We start from the raw sequence: 18,040 nt of genomic DNA, 5'->3' as shown, positions 1-18,040 counted from the left end.
CTACCCACTACCCCCAGGCCGCTGACTTCAGGGAACATGGAGTAAGAACCCACCCCTAGTGAGAACTTTCTCTTCCCATCTCAACCCTACTGTCCCACCAGGCCCAATTCCAGGACAGGCAGCTCTCTCAAGCAACCACACAAATGGCTGGGAGGCAGAGCAGAGATAATCCCAAAGTCACACTTAGGTTTCAGAAAGCACTGATGCTTTTTTTTTTTGCCTGCACTTTCCTTCCTAATTATGCTCCACTTAGGTGAACATTCAATTAATTTGCCTTCTGTGAGCATACACCAGCTGGCTGACTGAGGAAGAGGAGAATGGGAGCTTGCTGCTAGGCAGAGGGAATCGAGTTTGGAATTTTAAATCTTGTCACAGAAAGACAAAAAAGACTGGACAGAAATAGGCCAAAAAGTTAACAGTGACTGCTTCTGGTTGTTAAGATTGTGGGTGACTTTTTTTTCTCCCTTTTCACATTTTTATATTTGTTCTAAATTTTCTATAATGAGTAAGCATTACTTTGTAAAACAAAAAATAAGGTTAAAAAAATATCACACTGCAGATAATGTAGACTAGATTACTGAGTGTGACTGTCTGGACCCGTCAGCTGTAGTTGGTGAAGTCAAGTAGATCAGGCAGGCGGGTTCTTGGAAGCATGGTCAGGTCTCATTGCAAGTTGTACCCGTGACCTTTCTAGGGATGCAGACTATCTAGAACCCTACCTAACCAGTCATCTTTAAATGTAAGTCTCTGGCTGGCTCAGAGTAAAACTTCTTACTGAGAAGAAAATGATAAAGTGCCTCTACCAGGTACCTATGGCCAGGATTATACCCCAACTGTTGTTTGGCACACTAGGGAACTCCAGGCTGCTGCTGCTGCTAAGTCACTTCAGTCGTGTCCGACTCTGTGTGACCCCATAGACGGCAGCCCACCAGGCTCCCCTGTCCCTGGATTCACCAGGCAAGAACACTGGAGTGGGTTGCCATTTCCTTCTCCAGTGCGTGAAAGTGAAATGTGAACGTGAAGTCGCTCAGTCGTGTCCGACTCTTAGCGACCTCATGGACTGCAGCCCACCAGGCTCCTCTGTCCATGGGATTTTCCAGGCAAGAGTACTGGAGTGGGGTGCCATTGCCTTCTCCAGGCACTGAGGTCTAGGTCAATGATCCTTAGTAAGACGTGAATCTATGAAGTGATACCACAGTGTGACATACTGACAGCCAGGACCCCATCAGGGCTTGGGGACGGAAGCCAAAGTATAGTCTCCAAGATTTCAGGTTGGTCACAGGGCTGGTCAGGGGTAGGACAGCAGAGGCATTTGCTGCTCTTTCCTAATATATCCAGAGCTGCTTAGAATCTCGACTTTTGGCCAGCCAGTATCACAACACCACTGTCTGCTTTAGTCCATACCCTTCGAGAACCACGGCGGCCTCGCAGTTTGGAGGGTGGAGGTGCCAGCTGAGACTCCCCCAGGTCGAGGGTGTAGGAGGGCGGGGAGGCAGCCCGCATGCTCTTCACCACCTGGATACTGTCCTCTGCCAGTGGAGGCAGGCCCAGTTCTGCCCGCTTCTGTACTTTGAGAGCCTGCAGATGCTCAAATCCACCGAGGGTAAACTGAGATTTGAACAGGAAAGGGGCAGAGAAGAGAGGAAGGAAGTCAGAAAGCAAGGTCAGGGAAGTGTGGACGGAGAGAAGAGTCACAACCTCCAGTTCCCGAGACCCCCTCAATTAGGAATTAATACAATAGGAGAAGGCAAAAAGAATGTGGTGACTGGGCCCAGTCTCAGAGGTGGCTACTATCCCTTAGAGCTCAGGGGTCAGGATCAAGTATTATTTACTGACCCAGGGCTGGAAACATCCCCAGAAATTAGGAAAGGGACTACTGAAGGCCTCCACTGGGGGATAAAAAAAGGAAAATGTATCCCCTTTTAAGGAATACACCTAGATACTATACACCCCTAGAATTACTCAAGGCCTGCCCTGGAGGGTAGGTTGTTCAGCCAGTTCTGTGGGGTGGGAGCCAAAGAGGAGGAACTGGGTTGAATAATTAGTAACAAAACTGCAACCATATACTTTCAAGGACTTCGTTTTATGAAAGCAAATCCTCTGTCTGGACGGAGAGCAGGCACTAAACCCTATATTTTATAGCTAGAGAAACTGAGACACAGAGCATTGCCCAAGGTTCCTCAATATCAACAGAAGTCAGATCTCCCACCTCTCAGCCAGTGTTCTTTCCACAAAACATTAGCTCTATCAGGGAGAGGTGCAATAACACCCTACCTCGAAAAGTGGCATCTCCCATCAGTCCAATAGAAAAAGGTAACCTGCCCCGAAACAGAACCTCTGATTTCTCCAGGACAGCCCTATTGCCCCTCCACTGGCTAACAGCTGCCCTGTTATTCTGCCTAGCTCCAGCCTCCTGGAATCAGACCAGAAAAAACTGTGGTGTCAGAAGGCCCTGCCTGTCTGATGAGACGGGAGAGGGAGAGAATCAGCCACTCACCATGACTACTTTCCAGAGCAGAAGCAGGACCTTCTTTATGGGGAAGTGGGGAGCCAGGCCACTGCAGAACTTGGTGACCATAGAGAAAAGCAGAAGGGCAAAAGGCTCCTGATTATGCGTGGAGAAGCCTGGGAAGTATGGAGAGAGGCAAGTGAGAAAATGAAGATGAAGCTGCTGAAATCCAGTTCCTGTAACTCTGCTTCTGGACACATTGAGGAAAGCACTCACCTCCTTGCAAAGAATTTGGGGACTTGGTTCTTAGAAGGAGACTTAGAGAGCCCCTTTGGGGAATCCCTGCCCTCCCCCGCCAAGGGCAGGATAAGAGAGGTCGTGGAGGTAAAATGCTTGGGGGTGGATGTCAAACTAGAAGTTAACAGTAATAAAGATGCTTTCTGGCTGAGGAACTCAAACATTTTGTAGATCACAATTCACCTTCCCACATCAACAAATGTATTTTTAAAAATCTCAAAGGCCTTCATATCTCATCCCTGACTGAGGGCAACACCAACTTATATTTTCAAGGTAAAGCACCTCATTTTTTCATGTGGGATTTGTGATGGAAGGGGAGAGGGATGAATTCCCACTTATAGGAATAAAGAAAACCAAAATACAGAGAAGATATATGAGTGGGCCTAGCTCACAGACAGAGGGGCATTCAAGCCAGGCCGTCACACCTGCCACATAGAATCTCTGTCCTAAAAGAAGGGATGTTAATTCTTAAAAAGAAGAAGACAACAAAAGAAAACTTGTCTGTCCGTCTTGAGCAGATGCTATGCTTCCCGTCCGCCCTAGGCTCCTTGCGTGACACTTCTTACTCAATTCAGTGCGGAAGGTCTCCCGGGCTGTCCTCCACCCACAGGAGTCTGTCTCTCGCTCCAGGCGGATATTTTCCACCATTAGGTACAGGACACTCAGCAGCACCCTGAGGTTACAGAAGGGTCAGAAGAGGTTCCCATGGCAGTTTCCAATCTGTGGTCTGAGACCTCAGGCATGGTTTCTGTGGGGGTCCAGTCCAGCGGAATTAGGAACTTCTAGCGGTCTGGGAGCATCTGAAATCTGGGCAAAGGTTACCCATTGCTAATGATCCCCTGTTCCAATCCCGTGGGCAGCCCTACTCACCTGAGTTCTGTGCTGTCAGCAATGGAGATGGCTGGCTTCCGAAGAGCACTGCTACAGGCCTGGCTGTTACTGCCACAGGGACGAGGGAGAAAACAGGGACCCATTAGGCCTCTTTACTCCCTGTATTCCACTCTTACCACATGCACAAACATAAGTACCTGCCATTCCCTGTCCATGTAGCTAAAGAAATTGGTTTAAGGTAGAGAAGCCCATAGAATTCTTCCTGCTACCTCAGCAAATCCTTATCTACAGTGAAGACAAGAAAGGGTAGGGTCTATGATATTCACTTGTCTTAAAATCCTCACCGTGTCTAGCACTGTGCTAGACACAAAACGACGCTTGGTGAATAATAAACAGAATTAACCCCATCTAAAACATCTCAGTGATAGGGTGAGACAAATATGAAGTCTTAGTTGCTCAGTCATGTCTGACTCTTTGCGACCCAATGGACTGTAGCCCACCAGACTCCTCTGTCCATGAGATTTCCCAGGCAAGAATACTGGAGCGGGCCTATTTCCTTCTCCGGGGTCTTCCTGACCCAGGGATCTAACCTGGGTCTCCTGCATTGTAGGTGGATTTTTTTTTTTACTGTCTGAGCCACCAGGGAGTCAACATGAGGGGGTCACTAGAGTGGGAGCAGTAGATAAGGCCACCTTTGAAGCTATAACCATGGGGGAAAGAACTGGGCACAGCCATGGGAACTGGTCCCGTCCCTCTCTGTCATGTTCTCAGGGAGAACAGTTTTCTTCATGAATTCCGGAGGGAGGCTGAGCTGAGAAGGTGTCTGAATGAAAAAGCAACACAGGACAGGCCCCTGAAGCCCAGTACTGAAGCTGTACACGGGGCAGAAGCTGCTGATGAGCCCAAACTCAGGTAGGAGGACAGACTACCAGAGGGCAGGGCTGGTGGAGGGGAACTGTCAGTGGGCTCTGGACTGAAATGTGAAAAAAGAAGGCTCTTCTACAGTGACGGAACCCGCTGAGGACATGAGGCAACCTTCCAGGAAGTGGGTGGCCAGCCCTCCCCGAAGGCTTCTCACTCGATTTCCATGTGGAGTAGCTCCAGGAAGGCCGAGAAGGTCCCCATCTGATAGAGCAGGAAGCAGTTGTACCTGGACCAGTGGAGCACATCGACCTCTGAGTCACATTCCCCAAAAGTGCCTAAAGGACCAGACAGGGCCACAGAGGTTGAGGGGGAGGGCGTTCTCCCGGTTCTTTCCACCTTGCCCCATGATCTTGAGACTGTCTTCTAACACTCTACCCAACAATTAGGTGGACAAAGGTAGGGCAGGAGCCGCCCAGAACTTCCCAGAATGAGGCAGGGGAGAGGAGCAGCAGCCTGCAGGGTGAGGTCCAATGTGCTCACAGCTGGGCTGTCTTAAGTGAGTTCCCTGAGAAGGAAGTCCAGAGACAAGGATTCAGGTGCAAGTAGTTTATTTGGGAGTTGATCCCAGGAGTTATCAGTAGAGAAGTGGGGAAGTGACATAGGGAAGAGAAGGCAGCCAAGAACTCAATCCCAAGTGAGGAGAAGCTCTGGAGAACAGTATAAAACAAACAACTTGGAATCATCCCACCCAAGAGGGCTGAGGCAGTCGGGCTGTTCCCCCACTAACTCCTGGCATGTGCTGAGGAATGCACTGGATAAGGGGAGCACATGAGTCCCCCAGTACTTCTGTGGGCTGCATGGAAAGCCCTCGGGCAAACAGATGAAGGGCCTGGCAGCTGGAACGTGGCCAAGGCACCAGACCCAAGAGATAGGGCTGGGCACTGCCTTGTTTGCTACAGTTTTTCCTTCGTCAGATACCTTTCTTTCCTCTCCAGTTACGATTTTTTTTTACAGTTTTTTTTTTTTAAGCTTCTAAATAGTTGGTTCTGCCAACAGCCCTGTTATTTATGATCTCAGGGCTTTCTTTTACTACTTCAGCTAAGCCATCTCATTTCTCTTTCCAGCACCTGGCTCACAGGGGCCTTCTGGGAAGCTTTCATCAATTAATCTCACCAAGCTCTGATCATCTCAGTGACAAATCACTCACAGCATCCTCTCCTGCTGTTGTGTTGGCTTGGACCATGTAAACGCCAGTGAGAAACAATGTGTAAATTGGCGGCATCCCCCCTTGCATCCCGTCTCAGAGCCAGGCCACACCTGGAGAAAGCAAGCTCAGCTGGTGGTGGTGCACTGTCAGCTCTGACCACAATGACCTCTGCCCTCTCTATAAACGATGATAGCCCGGGTTAAGGAAAAAAAGAACGCTGTAAGAAATCCTGGCATGCCTGGAAAGATGAAGGTTGATTCCAAGGGATCCAGAGCAGGATCTACCACTATCTCCTCTTCACGTAAGTACAAGTCTACTCCTAGCACACGACACGATTGTCCTCGAGAGGCAGGGACCTGGCTTTCCCAGCATGACTTGCATCCTCCTAGCCCTGATAACACCATCTCTCTCCCCAGTCTCCACCCCTCTCAAGTTGGCAAAGGTGGCTGCTCACCTTGGGCCAGGTAGAGAACAGCTCGGGCCACCTTCAGTCTCCGTTCCCTACTGACCACCTCCAGCCGGTCTAGGAGTCCCATCACATAGGCCTTCTGGGCATCCTCCTCCAACTCCAGCCACTCCTCACCCTGCACTGGGGACAGAAGGCCATACAGATGCAGTGTCAGCTGTTGCCTCCCCTTCTTGGAAAGGCTTCTGAGAGTGTATGCCCCTCTGATGCTAGCCCCCTTCAACAAATTCTTCTCTTCAAAAGCTTTACTGAGCTGACAAAGAATAAGGAATGGAAAAAGATACCAAATGTTCTTGCCTGAACCCACTCTATAGCCTCGTCTTCCTCCACACCCCCTCTATCTTTCTGTCTTTCCTCAAGGACTTCCCTCTGTCTCCCTACATATCCAATTCCTATACATCGTTACAAGTTCAGTACAAAATCACCTCTTTTCCACTAATGCTCCAGCCAGAAGCTTTGCCCACGATACTTTTTACTTCTCTAATGACACTACTCATTTTCTTCTTGGCCTCAGCTAGTTTTATGACGTACACGTTTCCCCTCTGCTATCTAACTATAATTTCGTTGAAGATACTGTAAATTTACCTCTACCCCTGCCTCCTGCATCTCTGGCACAAATTGGATACTCACCATACATGTGCTGAGCTGAACACTGAACTGACACTGACCAAGTAAGGAAATGGAGGTCTGAGTGGGCCACAGTGTGGGCACATGAAATTATTACTCCTGATGGTGTCAGGAGTGAGGCAGAGTGGAGATGGGTTGAATGCTAAGGTCAAAGGCCAGGCTGGGCACAGGGTTACCAGGTAACAGGACAGCAGTCCAGCCCCACCTCCTCACCCCTTTGACATCAGGAAAGGCCCCAGCTCAGGCTTCTCTTGCTTCCACTCTGTGACTTCTCTACTTGATACAGAAAACCCATATGCAAGAAGGAATAGAGAAATTATATGGCTGTGGAGAGGAGGAAGAAGGATCACACTTTATTTTAGGCTTTTTCTAGATCAGCCTGGGATTTCACAGACAGAAAAAGCAGATCTCAATGAATAAGGATCTGGGATCACCTTGGGTCTTGAAATCCTCTTCAAAGCACCTCCTGTTAGTGGTAAATTCTGGGTTTTCGGTGTAGCTGTACAATTCTGTGGCAGGAAAGATAGGACAGAATTATAAACATTTAGCAGATCTTTACAGAAGGGGCCTGGGATGGAGACAGTGGCATGAAAGAGCTAAAGCTTCCAACACGTTCCTGTGTCCAATTCAATCCAGAGCCAACTTCCTCCTTTTCGGAGGTTAAAAATAGCCACTTGTGTCCCTGGGTGATTAAAGCATCAAACCTGTCCTCCTCCTGCCAGCTGGCTGCTACGGCAGAGAAGGCAGCCTTCGACATTTGCTGAGGGCCAGGAGGAGGGCTGGGACAGAGAAGGTTTAAAGTCATCATTCCTGTTTCTTAGGGCTGCATCCTTTTCTGCTTGTCAAGCTAGACTGGAACTATCTTGTCTCTAGGGAAAAAGTGGACAATACAACTCCTGAAATTTAGATGCCAGATCCTTGTGCTATTTGAGGAGCCAGGGTGAGGGCTGGAGAGGATGGAAATATTAGAGGGCTCTTTGGGGTTGGAGCCAGTTCATTCTCTCCCTGTGGAGTTTCCTTGAAAGGTATAGAAGTTTACATTCCTGCCCACGGCCACCTGGGCAGAAACAGCATCAAACCTCGTACAAGCAGCTTTGATTGTCAAAGGGCTGCCTGTGCCCAGGAAAATCTAGTGAAAATCTTTGCTGACAATAGCCTCTTAATACAAAATGCAGAGAGCTTTTGAGAAAAAAAGAAAAACACCCTTTCCCACCTCTACACGCTCACATCAGAATATTTCATCAGTACTCTTGTCTTACAGAGGATGAAGTAGTAGTCATTAAGTCAAGAGGTGCTTCCTCAAAACTCTGTTCCCTAAGATCCTGGCTGGAAATTTAACTAGGTCATAGATAATTCACAAAGCAAGATACATTCACTTATGTTCCAGCCAGCTGTCTTACTGGTCAAGAAATACCTTGTCTGGGAGCCAGGGCTTTTGCATTCTGAGTTCCAGAGTCCTAGAGTGACCAGAAGCAAATCTCAGCTCTGATTGTGAAATTCTTCAGTCATTAGTGAGTAGTGTAGATTTATATTTTTAAGTAGGGCACAAACCCACTCAAAAAAAGGGAGAAAGGCTCTTAGGTACTGACCTTTGCTTTTGTCTTATTTTTAAATTTTAGATCATGAACTTTCGTACACTACAGGTAAATATAGAATGCATAAGAGACACTGTGATTATCTTTTCAGATTAAACAAGTGTTAAAACTTGTCATATCTGTTTCAGACATCTAAAGCCCCTTCTTCCTCCCTGGTCTTATTTCCCTCTCTAGAGATAACCACTATGACGAAACTGGTGTGTATGCTTCACATGCCTATTTTTATACTTTTAGTATATGTGTACATGCCTGTCAACAACACATGACATTGTGCTGTTTTTAAAGCTTTTATCCAAGTGGTATCATATAGTATGAATTATTTTTACTTAGGAGTGTTTTTATTTTTCCTTAGGAGCATTTTTTATTAAGTTTTTCAAGATTTTACATGAAAAGCAGTGTGATGAACAGATCCCTTCATTTAACGGACATGGTTCTCAATCAAGTGTGCAAGCAGACGTCTAGAAACATCTTTAGACTTGTGTGTTTAAGCAGTTTTTTCCTCCTTGTTTCTAGTTGTTTACTCTCATAACAATGCTTTCTTTTTAAGTTAGAGGATAATTACTTTACAATATTGTGATGGTTTTTGCTATATATCAACAGGAATCAGCATTAGGTATTTAAGCAGTTTTTTGGATGCATGTATAAATTATTTTGTCACTGTTTCTTCTACCCCTCAACATATTTCTAATATTTATTGACACTGAAGCATACTAATACAGATCAATTATTTTAATGACTATACAGTAGTTAATATATTGATACACTACAGTTTACCCATTCCCCTAAGTTGTTTTCAGTTGTTCCCAATGATGACAATAAACATCCCTTTAAGTGTTTTCTTGGGCTCAAGAGTTTCTTTTAAAGTGTACCAGAGTTGTTGGGTCATAATATGTGTGAATTCAACTTTGCTAGATATGACCAAAACTGCTTTCCAATTTTATACTCTGTTCCTGCAAGCCAAGCAATGTATAAAATGTATAAAAAGTACTCACTTCTCTGCACCCTCACCATCCCCAGACTTTTAAATTTTGCATCTGATTATTATTATTTTTTTTTTTTTGCTGTGCCAAGTCTTAATTGCGGCATGTGGGATCCAGTTCCCTGACCAGGGAGCAAACCTGGGTCCCCTGCATTGGGAACTCGGAGTCTTAGTCACTGGACCACCAGGGAAGTCCCTGATGATTGCTGAATAATACCTCATCATTTTGCTTTTCCCTATTTCCTAACATAACTGAATATCTTTTCATGTATTTATTTGACCATATGGTTTTCTATTCTGTGAATTCCTATTCATATTCTTTGACCATTTATCTATTGTCTCTATTGGATTTCTCTCTCTCTCTGTGCATTCATATTCTGGATTCTAATCCTTTGATGCTGTTGGTTATTAAACTTAGCTCTCTATTTCTGTCACTCATCACAAAATTTGTTCCCTATTCTTATTCATAATAACTTTTTGAAAGTGTCTCTTTTTTCTGAAAAAGCATGTCTTAAAGTGTCACTTCCATGTGACAGAATATTTAACATTCACACCATTTCTACACAAAGCTTGTTTATTAATAACTGGCATTTATAGCATGTGTAACATGGAGGCCCTGAATGCAAGGAGATCACGTTTAGCTTAAGCTAAAAATCCAGGCAGAGAGAAGCAGCCCAGCATTGAAAGAAGAATGTGATCACTTCACTCCAGCTCAGAAACATCGAACCAGAACTCCACTATGATGGATACAGGTGACATGTCCAGCCTTGCTCAGCTGGCCAGTTGTCTATAGAGATTTTCTTTAGACATTGCTGAGACTTTAGTAAGAGGCAGGTATTAGACGAAGGGGACGACATAGAGGTAGAAAAGGACAAAGAGATGGAATGGGAAAGAAATGGAGAGGGTGGCAGAAAGAAGGGGGCACACAAAGACGGGGTGAACACAGGAAGACAAAGAAAGGAGAAATGTGGAGACAGTGGAGAGAAAACAGATTTGAAAGTGTACCAAAAGAAAATAAGGAAGGGTGAGCAGAGAAGAGTGACAGAATGAAGAATGGAGAATACCATACACAGCCAAGAAGCACTCACAGAAAGAAATGTGAAAGCAAACAAAGAGAGATTTACCACTGGAGGCTGGAGAGAAATGGGAATGTGGAGAACAGACTTTGTTCTACAGCCACTTGCTGAGAACAGACAAGCTGCCAGGGGACGTCACAGGCATCTTTGCTCTCCTCCTGGCCACCCCTCCACTCTACAGAGACCCATCTACCTCCTACCTGACAACTCTGCTGCGTGTCCATCTGCATCTCCATACTCAAATTCCAGGGTGGGGCAGTCCACAGAGCCCTGTAATGGAGAAATCTTTGTGGTAACTTGGGAACAGGGTTGACCAAAAGGAGCTTATACCCTCATTTCATCTTCTTCCTCTCTTGGAGGCCAAGGTTAGATCAAGAAGACAACTAGAAGAGCCCCATCTGGGCCTTTCAGCCAGGAAATACCCCCCACCCCCACCCCAAGCCAAAGCAAAAGCTCAGTGCAGGGTTGGGCTGAAGATTCCTATACAGAATCAGAAACTCTGGGCAAAGGCCCAGGATCATGAACAGATATGAAAGCTACAATCTGTGCCCATATCTGATCTACATAAACACAGAACTGAAGAACATCTAGCTGATCTCTAGAAAGACAAGACAGATGAAAACCATAGAGGTAAACTGGATTCTGACTTCAGCTCTCTGTCATTAACCCATTGTATGATTTTGAGATCATTCTCTGGATCACAGTTCCTCATCTATAAAAAGAGGTCCTTCGGCTCCAATATTCTGCAATTTTAGGATTGTCAAATAAGGTAGCATTTCTACTTCAAACTGTATTAAAGGCTAGATTGCCTATGACGTATGTATAAATCTATAATCCCATTTAAAAAGTATTTTTAATATAATCCTCCCTCCTAATCTCTTTAAACATTTCGGGGTATTGCCTACCAATATATTAACAGACATGAATTTTTAAAATGTTGAATCTCACGTCTTGTCACATACACTGTTATATATTATGTGATCTTGAACAAGTTACTTAAGCTCTTTGTACCTCAGTGTGGTATAAAAGATATCCTTGATCTTTGCCCCTTCACCCTACTCCCTGGTACAGAGCTCCTAAAACCTTTGGAATTTTTTGAGTGATGGGAGTGTCTATTATTCATCCCTGTCAACCACACTTGAGTTTATACTAATGAGGTGACTCACAGTGAGAGTTTCAAAAAAGGGGCTCCAAAGAGGGGAAAAGACTGGAGACTGAGTTTAATTAAGTGGCCAATGGCTTAACTAACCAGGCCTAGGTAACCAAACTTCATATAAAAACCCTGAAACAATGTGGTTTGGGCACACCACTGTGCTAGGAGGGTAATGCACCAGAGAGGGCATGAAAATTCCATACCAGTCCACCTCCACACCTTATCCTACGCCTCTCTTCATTACGTTCTTCCTGAGTTGTACCCTTTATAATAAAATTGTAGGCATAAACATAGCACTTTTCTGAGTTCTGTGAGTTTCTTTAGCAACCTGAGAGGGACAGTCATGGTGACCCCTGAAGTACTCTTGCCTGGAAAATCCCATAGACGGAGGAGCCTGGTAGGCTGCAGTCCATGGGGTCGTACAGAGTCAGACATGACTGAGCGACTGAACTGAACTGAACTGAAGGAGAAGTGCAGGTAGTTTGGGGATCCCACTGTGGGATCCCCATCTGACCCCTTAACTTGTGGGCTCTGTGCTAACTACAGTTACTGTCAAAACCGAATTGGTATCAGGCAATTGTTGGAAAATGACATTTAATTTTCTCATCTGTAAAACAAGGATAATTCATAGGGTCATTGTAAGAACTAAAATGAATTAATACAGGAAAAGCATTTAGCACACCAGCCAGCACTTGGTAGCACTATGTAGATGGCTACTCTACTTAGAATTTTACTTATTCTGCTTACAATTTTAATATTATAAAGGCATTTTTCTCATATTATTATAACTTTCCCTTTAAACAGCAAACTGAGGAGTTTCCTGATAGCCTAGTGGTTAGGATTCAGCACTTTCATTGTCCCCATCCAGGTTCAATTCCTGGTCAGGGAACTGAGATCCTGCAAGCCACGTGGCACGGCTAAAAATCAAAAAGAATTAATTAAAAATAAATAAATAAGCAGTTAAGTGGACAGATTTCTACTGGCTTACTTAATCAATCCTTTATTGTTGAACATTTGTTTTTATTTTTCTTTACATGTAACTGTAATACATGCATACATTTTTTCATATTTATGATCTTCTCTAAGGATAGATTCTTATAAAGGGAATTAATGCATTAAACCTTCTTAATATTTGTATGGTTCTTTGTACATGTCAAATTGTTTTCCAAAATCACTTTGTCAACTTACACTTCTGACAAGGCGATTTGTGTTTAAATCTGCTATAGCAAAAAGTTCCAAACTTCTGTATTACAGAGACCAATAAGAAAAAAAAAAAAGGTAGATGGTGGGGAATGACATAAATTTTTTGATGTTTTATTTTGCTAAGCAGAAACTTTAAAAAAATCTCTTAAAATACATATATGTATTTTTAAAAAAAGTTTAATACCCCAAAAATGGAAAGGTCAAAATATCAGCACGAGTCATTAAAAGCAGTGTTCTCAAGCTTTTTTGACTATAAGTCAAAGCAGAAGTAAATTTTACATCATGTCTCAACACACACAAAACTGGAACAAAAGTTTAACAAAATATTTACCACTACTATATGTGATACACTAGTATTTCCTATTTATCTATTTCTTAAAAAAAAAAAATTGGTCTCAACTCACAGGTTACTCCCTACAGTTTGAAAAAAACATTGTTTTAAATTACATGCATCTTTAAATTTAATGTATTGAATTACATTTTATGGAAAACTTACTTCAGTGTCTTGAATTTTCCTCATTTTTCTACAAACCAGTTAAACTTTGTCAAGGTCTTTGGGACCCAATTAAACCAAGGAATCTGGTTGTAAAAGGCCTGAAGTGAATCCTTTGGTTGGGTTAAGAATCTTTTTATGAAGCAAACAATCATTCTCTAGCTTCCTTTTAAGGTTAGGATATCTATACACTAAGCCACTGGGAAAGGGTAGGTCAACGGTGCCCCTATAAACACAGTGATGTACGAGGCTCTCTTGTGCCAACAGTAATTCTCTTCAGGTAATTCTTAAAGCTCTAGAGAGTAAAGAAAATCATCTCCCCCAGGACTGTCTTCCACAAGTATGCAAAAGGAGGGAAGGAAGGAGAAGCAGATGGTCATCTTTCTGAGAGTCAAGCAGAACGTGGTCTCCCGGTTTTGCGGCGACAGGGGATACACTGACAGGTAAGCGCGGCTCTCCTGCTGCAGCGGGAGGTGAAGGAAAGCTCATATTTCCGGCCAGCCTTTGGGGAGGCAATGAGCTAGGATGGAGAGGATCACTAGTTATTGACCACCACATGAAAAGTGCACCTGCAGACAATCAGGAGGCAAACAGCCGTACAGGTGGAAAGCTGAGGCTCTGGAAACTGAACACCCCGGCAAGAGTAAAGTACTATCAGAGCCTTTTCCAGAAGGAAGACTTGATAAGTAGGGAAGGGCCTCCTGGTTCAAGAGGAGTTTTAATTCACCATAGAACATATCATTCTGAAATTGTTTTACTCACTCCCACATTGTCTGTCTCTCTGCCTCCACAAGAAATGTTAGCTCCACAGGGCAAAGACCTTGTCTTGTATACTGCTGTACCCCTAGCACCTAAAATGGTGCTGGGCATATAGAGAGGACTCAATAATTGTTGAATTAATAAAAGACTCACCTCCCCATGCCTTGCCTCACCTCACCTCCAAAAAGCCATTTGAACAAGAACAAGGTCTCTGTAGGGGAAGGAGGCACAGGGTGCCCTAAAGACCAGATTCATACTGAGGCAGGAAGGGAGACCACACGATGCATAAAACCTTGATCTAGTATGGCAGGATGGCTGAGCTCTGCCTCTGAAAGGTGGTGTGACTTCGGGCCAGTCTTTCTACCAATTCCACTTCTCTCTTCTAAAAAATGGATGCTTGTCAGTATCGAAATAGAAAGCATTTGTGAAATCCCGTTGGAACTGAAATATAATTCAAATGGTAAACCGTGGACTGGGATGCCTAAAACCAGGCTTCTAGTACCAGTTCTGTCCCTTGATGATGAAAACATAGTACTAAGGGCTACTATGTGCTAACCAACTACATGCACTGTGCCTGCACTAAAACATTTCACATCCATTTATCTCATTTTGACTTTATCACAACCTTCTGAGGTAAGTAGTAGTAACCTCATTTTACAGAAGAGGAAACTGGAGCTCAGAGGTTGGCAATTTGACAGAAGTCAAATGGAGAGTAGATGGCAGGGCTGGGATTCAAAACCTCAAAAACCTGGTCTGACTGACCCCAAAGCCTGGTACTCCTGGCCACTGTGCCGTATGTATGATCTTGGGCAGGCTACTACTGTCTCCCACTTCTGTAAAAGCCAGGGCTGAAACCAGGCCTGGGTCTGGTTTCTACAGACCCTTTCACGTCTGACATCTTGTAGTCTGTTTCGATTCCCGGCTCAGATCCAGTTCTACTCTTGGCTACTTGATGAAGGGGGTTGGAGAGGTGATGTTAATTCACTCCTTTCATCCTCCTAGTTAGGATTTAAGAACAGAGAACATTTACACCCCTATCTGTGGGTCTGTATCCTGGGGTAGGTCCACTCACTCGCTCTGGAACTGGCCCGCCTGACTCCTGTCTCATTATAACCCTTACGAGGGAGGGGTACTGATCCCATGGAAAGCGCTCCCTCCAGGGCCAGCCAGCACACGGGGGTAACTGGAAGGGCCGAAGTCCCGCGGCTCCTCTGATCCGCGTGGAGAGTCTCGGAGTGGGAGGGTGGCGGCCCCCCCCCACCACACCAGCCCCTCTTCACTGCGGCGGGGATCGGGCCTCCCACCCCTCAGGCCAATCCCTTCACCACCCCGCGCCTGTTCCCTCTGCTGTAAACCAGCTTGACGAATTCCCACTTAACGGGGCTACAGCGATGAAGCGAGATAAATAATTGAAAGTATCTGGGACACTAGATATCACGCTCTATCTTCGCGCCCCCAAAGGGGAGGCTAGAGGGCCGGGAAGCCCCCGACCCTCACCAGGAGACGGGCGGAGAGGGTCAGGGGCTGCAAAGCCGGGAATTCAGGCTGCGGTTGGCCCCGCAGGTGCCCGCTTTGCGGAGCGGCTCAGGGCGCGCCGGGGGACGCGGCCGAAGCACCTCAGCCACCGCTTCCCGCCCCGGGTGTCTCCCGGCCCTAACTGAAAGCCCTCCGGGCTCCTCACCTCCGACTCCCGCCGTTGGCTTCTGAATGCTTCCCGGCCCTTAGGTGCCGCCGGCTTCCCTTTCCCGCCGCCGTTGCCGTTGCCATTGGTTGGCGGGCTTCCAGCCCCCGGCGCCGCGGGGTCCTCCATGCCGCTCCGGTCTACAGCCCCCCTTTGCCTCTCTGCGCTCCCTGCCCCGGGCGACCCCGCCGCCGCCACCGCCGCCGCGCGCTGGGAGCCCGGCCCCGCCCCCTCCACAACGATTGGCTGCGACCGTCATCCGCAGCCCCGCCCCACAGCGCGATTGGCTGTTACACCTAGCCCAGCGGGACTTGGAGGTGGTGGGGGGCTCATTCAAGGGATTTTTCTCCCTCTCACCTTTTTTCCTCAGTCCTGCGGCGTTACTGGTAAGCCTGACACTCCTGGGTCTGTTCCCAGCTCCACCTCCCAAATTCTCGGCCTTGAGCTTTAGCAGGTTAGCTCTACTTCTCACTTGGTGTTCCTCAGCCCCCACCCCCTCCCAAATAGAGATTTTTTCGGGGAGCCCTAGTCTCCGCTTCCTGCTCCACTGCAGTGTCAGTTTCCCCAGTATAACAGACATCTGTCCCCCAAATCCTGGTTCCTAAATACGTCCCAAATCCCGCTTCAGTCTAAGGGGAGGGATGGCACCAATGGTTAGTCAAGGATACTGCAGGAAACCAGGGACTCTCTTTCAGGCAAACTCATTCCACTTGGAGTGAGGACTTGACTGGGAGACTGGAGGTTGAGGGATGGGGTGGGGCGTTTTCACTTTACAGAAATTTCTGGTGCCTTACCGAGTTGTTCCTGGCCATCTGCCTTTCTCAGCTGAAGAGGGGTATCTTTCTCCTGGTGTGAGCTAGGGAGTAAATGTTGATTGGAGAGCAAGCCCCTACCCCAACCTGTTCCCCAGTCCTTTCCTTCATTCTAGGATCCTTCCTAAGGGCTGTTACCTGGGGCAGATGAGGCTGTGTGGTTTGCCCACTCTAGAATTTACCTAAAAAGCATCTTATTGTAAATATGTATACAATCTGGGATGGTGATAGAAGCTCCAAATGAGCAGTCAGAGGGGAATGGGTGGAATTGGGGGAGGGGGGTTGTTGAACTGCCACTATGTTCCAGACATCGCACTTGACTCTTCACAGATCTACCATATCTCTCTGACAGGTTTTCATTAATCCAATACTACTGATAAAGAAACAAGGACTCTCAGAGACTAATTACTCCTCGCTTGCAACTCGCAAGCTCAGCTGTGAACTGAGCTTGTAAAGAATCCACCTGAAATGCAGGAGACCCTGGTTCAATCCCTGGGTCAGGAAGATCCCATGGAAAAGGGATAGGCTGCCCACTCCAGTATTCTCAGGCTTCCTTAGTGGCTCAGATGGTAAAGAATCCACCTGTAATGCAGGAGACCTGGGTTTGATCCTTGGGTTGGGAAGATGCCCTGGAGGAGGGCATGGCAACCCACTCCAGTATTCTTGCCTGGAGAATCCCATGGACAGAGGAGCCTGGTGGGCTACAGTCCATGGGGTCACAAGGAGTTGGACACAAATGAGAGATTAAGCACAATGCAGTTCCAAAGGTATCATATTCTATCTTGTTTCAGTGTCTCTCACTGGAGGAAACTCTGCTCTTCTCTTGGCTAACTTCTTGCTTAAAAATTCTATTTAGTCATCACCTCCTCTTCCAGAGAGTCTATCTTTTGACCCTCAACCCACTCAGGCTGTGCTAGTGTCAGTCAAGTCTGGCTGGATCCACAATCTTCATATTTTCTACTATATCCCCAAAGTAAGGGGCCAAAAGGAATTATCCCCCTTCTTGGATCATTTCTCTCCTTCACACTTTCTTCTGCTAATTAGTAAGTGACAGATCCAGGCAGAGTTGAGAGAGAGCACTCCTTGGAGCTTTCTGAGTTCCTTTCTCTCCCTGGTCTCCAATATCTCCTTACTCTTCCCACTCATAATTTTCCTTTCCTCTCCCCACCTCCCACCCACCTCAACCTGGATATAAGCTCTTTGAGAGTAGCTTTTGTTCATCTGTGTTTGCTTGTTTCTGTTTAACACAGGCTTTCCTCTGTACTGCCGACTGAACAATGTCTTGTTGTGGGGGGCTGTCCTGTGCATTGTAGAACGCTTAGCACAATCCCTGGCCTCTCTTCACAAGATGCCAGCAGGACCCTCCCCCTACTTGTGACAACCAAAAATGTCTCCAGATACTGCAAGATGTCCCCTGAGGGGCAAAATCTGTGCTTGAGACCCACTGGTTTAAACAGAATTGAATTGATATGAATTTCCAAGAAAGTCTCTGGCTCAAGGCCTAAACTACTTGATTTTGGAAATTTTTTTTTTTCAGGGTAAAATTTT

The 18,040-nt window shown here is 46.1% G+C and overlaps 1 protein-coding gene across 2 annotated transcripts in view; it reads right to left on the bottom strand.

The window, feature by feature from the left end:
- The window catches only part of STRIP2 (striatin interacting protein 2), a 50,020-nt gene extending 34,127 nt beyond the window's left edge, over positions 1 to 15,893 (bottom strand). The window contains exons 1-9 of one of the 2 annotated variants that reach the window (XM_055590892.1): positions 15,681 to 15,893; positions 10,592 to 10,661; positions 7,176 to 7,250; positions 6,103 to 6,237; positions 4,656 to 4,776; positions 3,622 to 3,685; positions 3,313 to 3,424; positions 2,498 to 2,625; positions 1,405 to 1,608 (exon numbers count right to left, since the gene is read on the bottom strand). In XM_055590892.1, the coding sequence (XP_055446867.1) occupies positions 1,405 to 1,608; positions 2,498 to 2,625; positions 3,313 to 3,424; positions 3,622 to 3,685; positions 4,656 to 4,776; positions 6,103 to 6,237; positions 7,176 to 7,250; positions 10,592 to 10,661; positions 15,681 to 15,809 (1,038 nt within the window). In that variant the 5' untranslated portion in view covers positions 15,810 to 15,893. The remainder of the gene's footprint in view (positions 1 to 1,404; positions 1,609 to 2,497; positions 2,626 to 3,312; positions 3,425 to 3,621; positions 3,686 to 4,655; positions 4,777 to 6,102; positions 6,238 to 7,175; positions 7,251 to 10,591; positions 10,662 to 15,680) is intronic. The other variant, XM_055590893.1, reaches the window with a different exon arrangement.
- Between the last annotated feature and the right edge of the window lie 2,147 nt (positions 15,894 to 18,040).

Source organism: Bubalus kerabau, chromosome 8 (genome assembly GCF_029407905.1).
Source record: "Bubalus kerabau isolate K-KA32 ecotype Philippines breed swamp buffalo chromosome 8, PCC_UOA_SB_1v2, whole genome shotgun sequence".
Lineage (NCBI taxonomy): Eukaryota > Metazoa > Chordata > Mammalia > Artiodactyla > Bovidae > Bubalus > Bubalus kerabau.
This window is presented reverse-complemented; position numbering and strand designations above follow the sequence as displayed.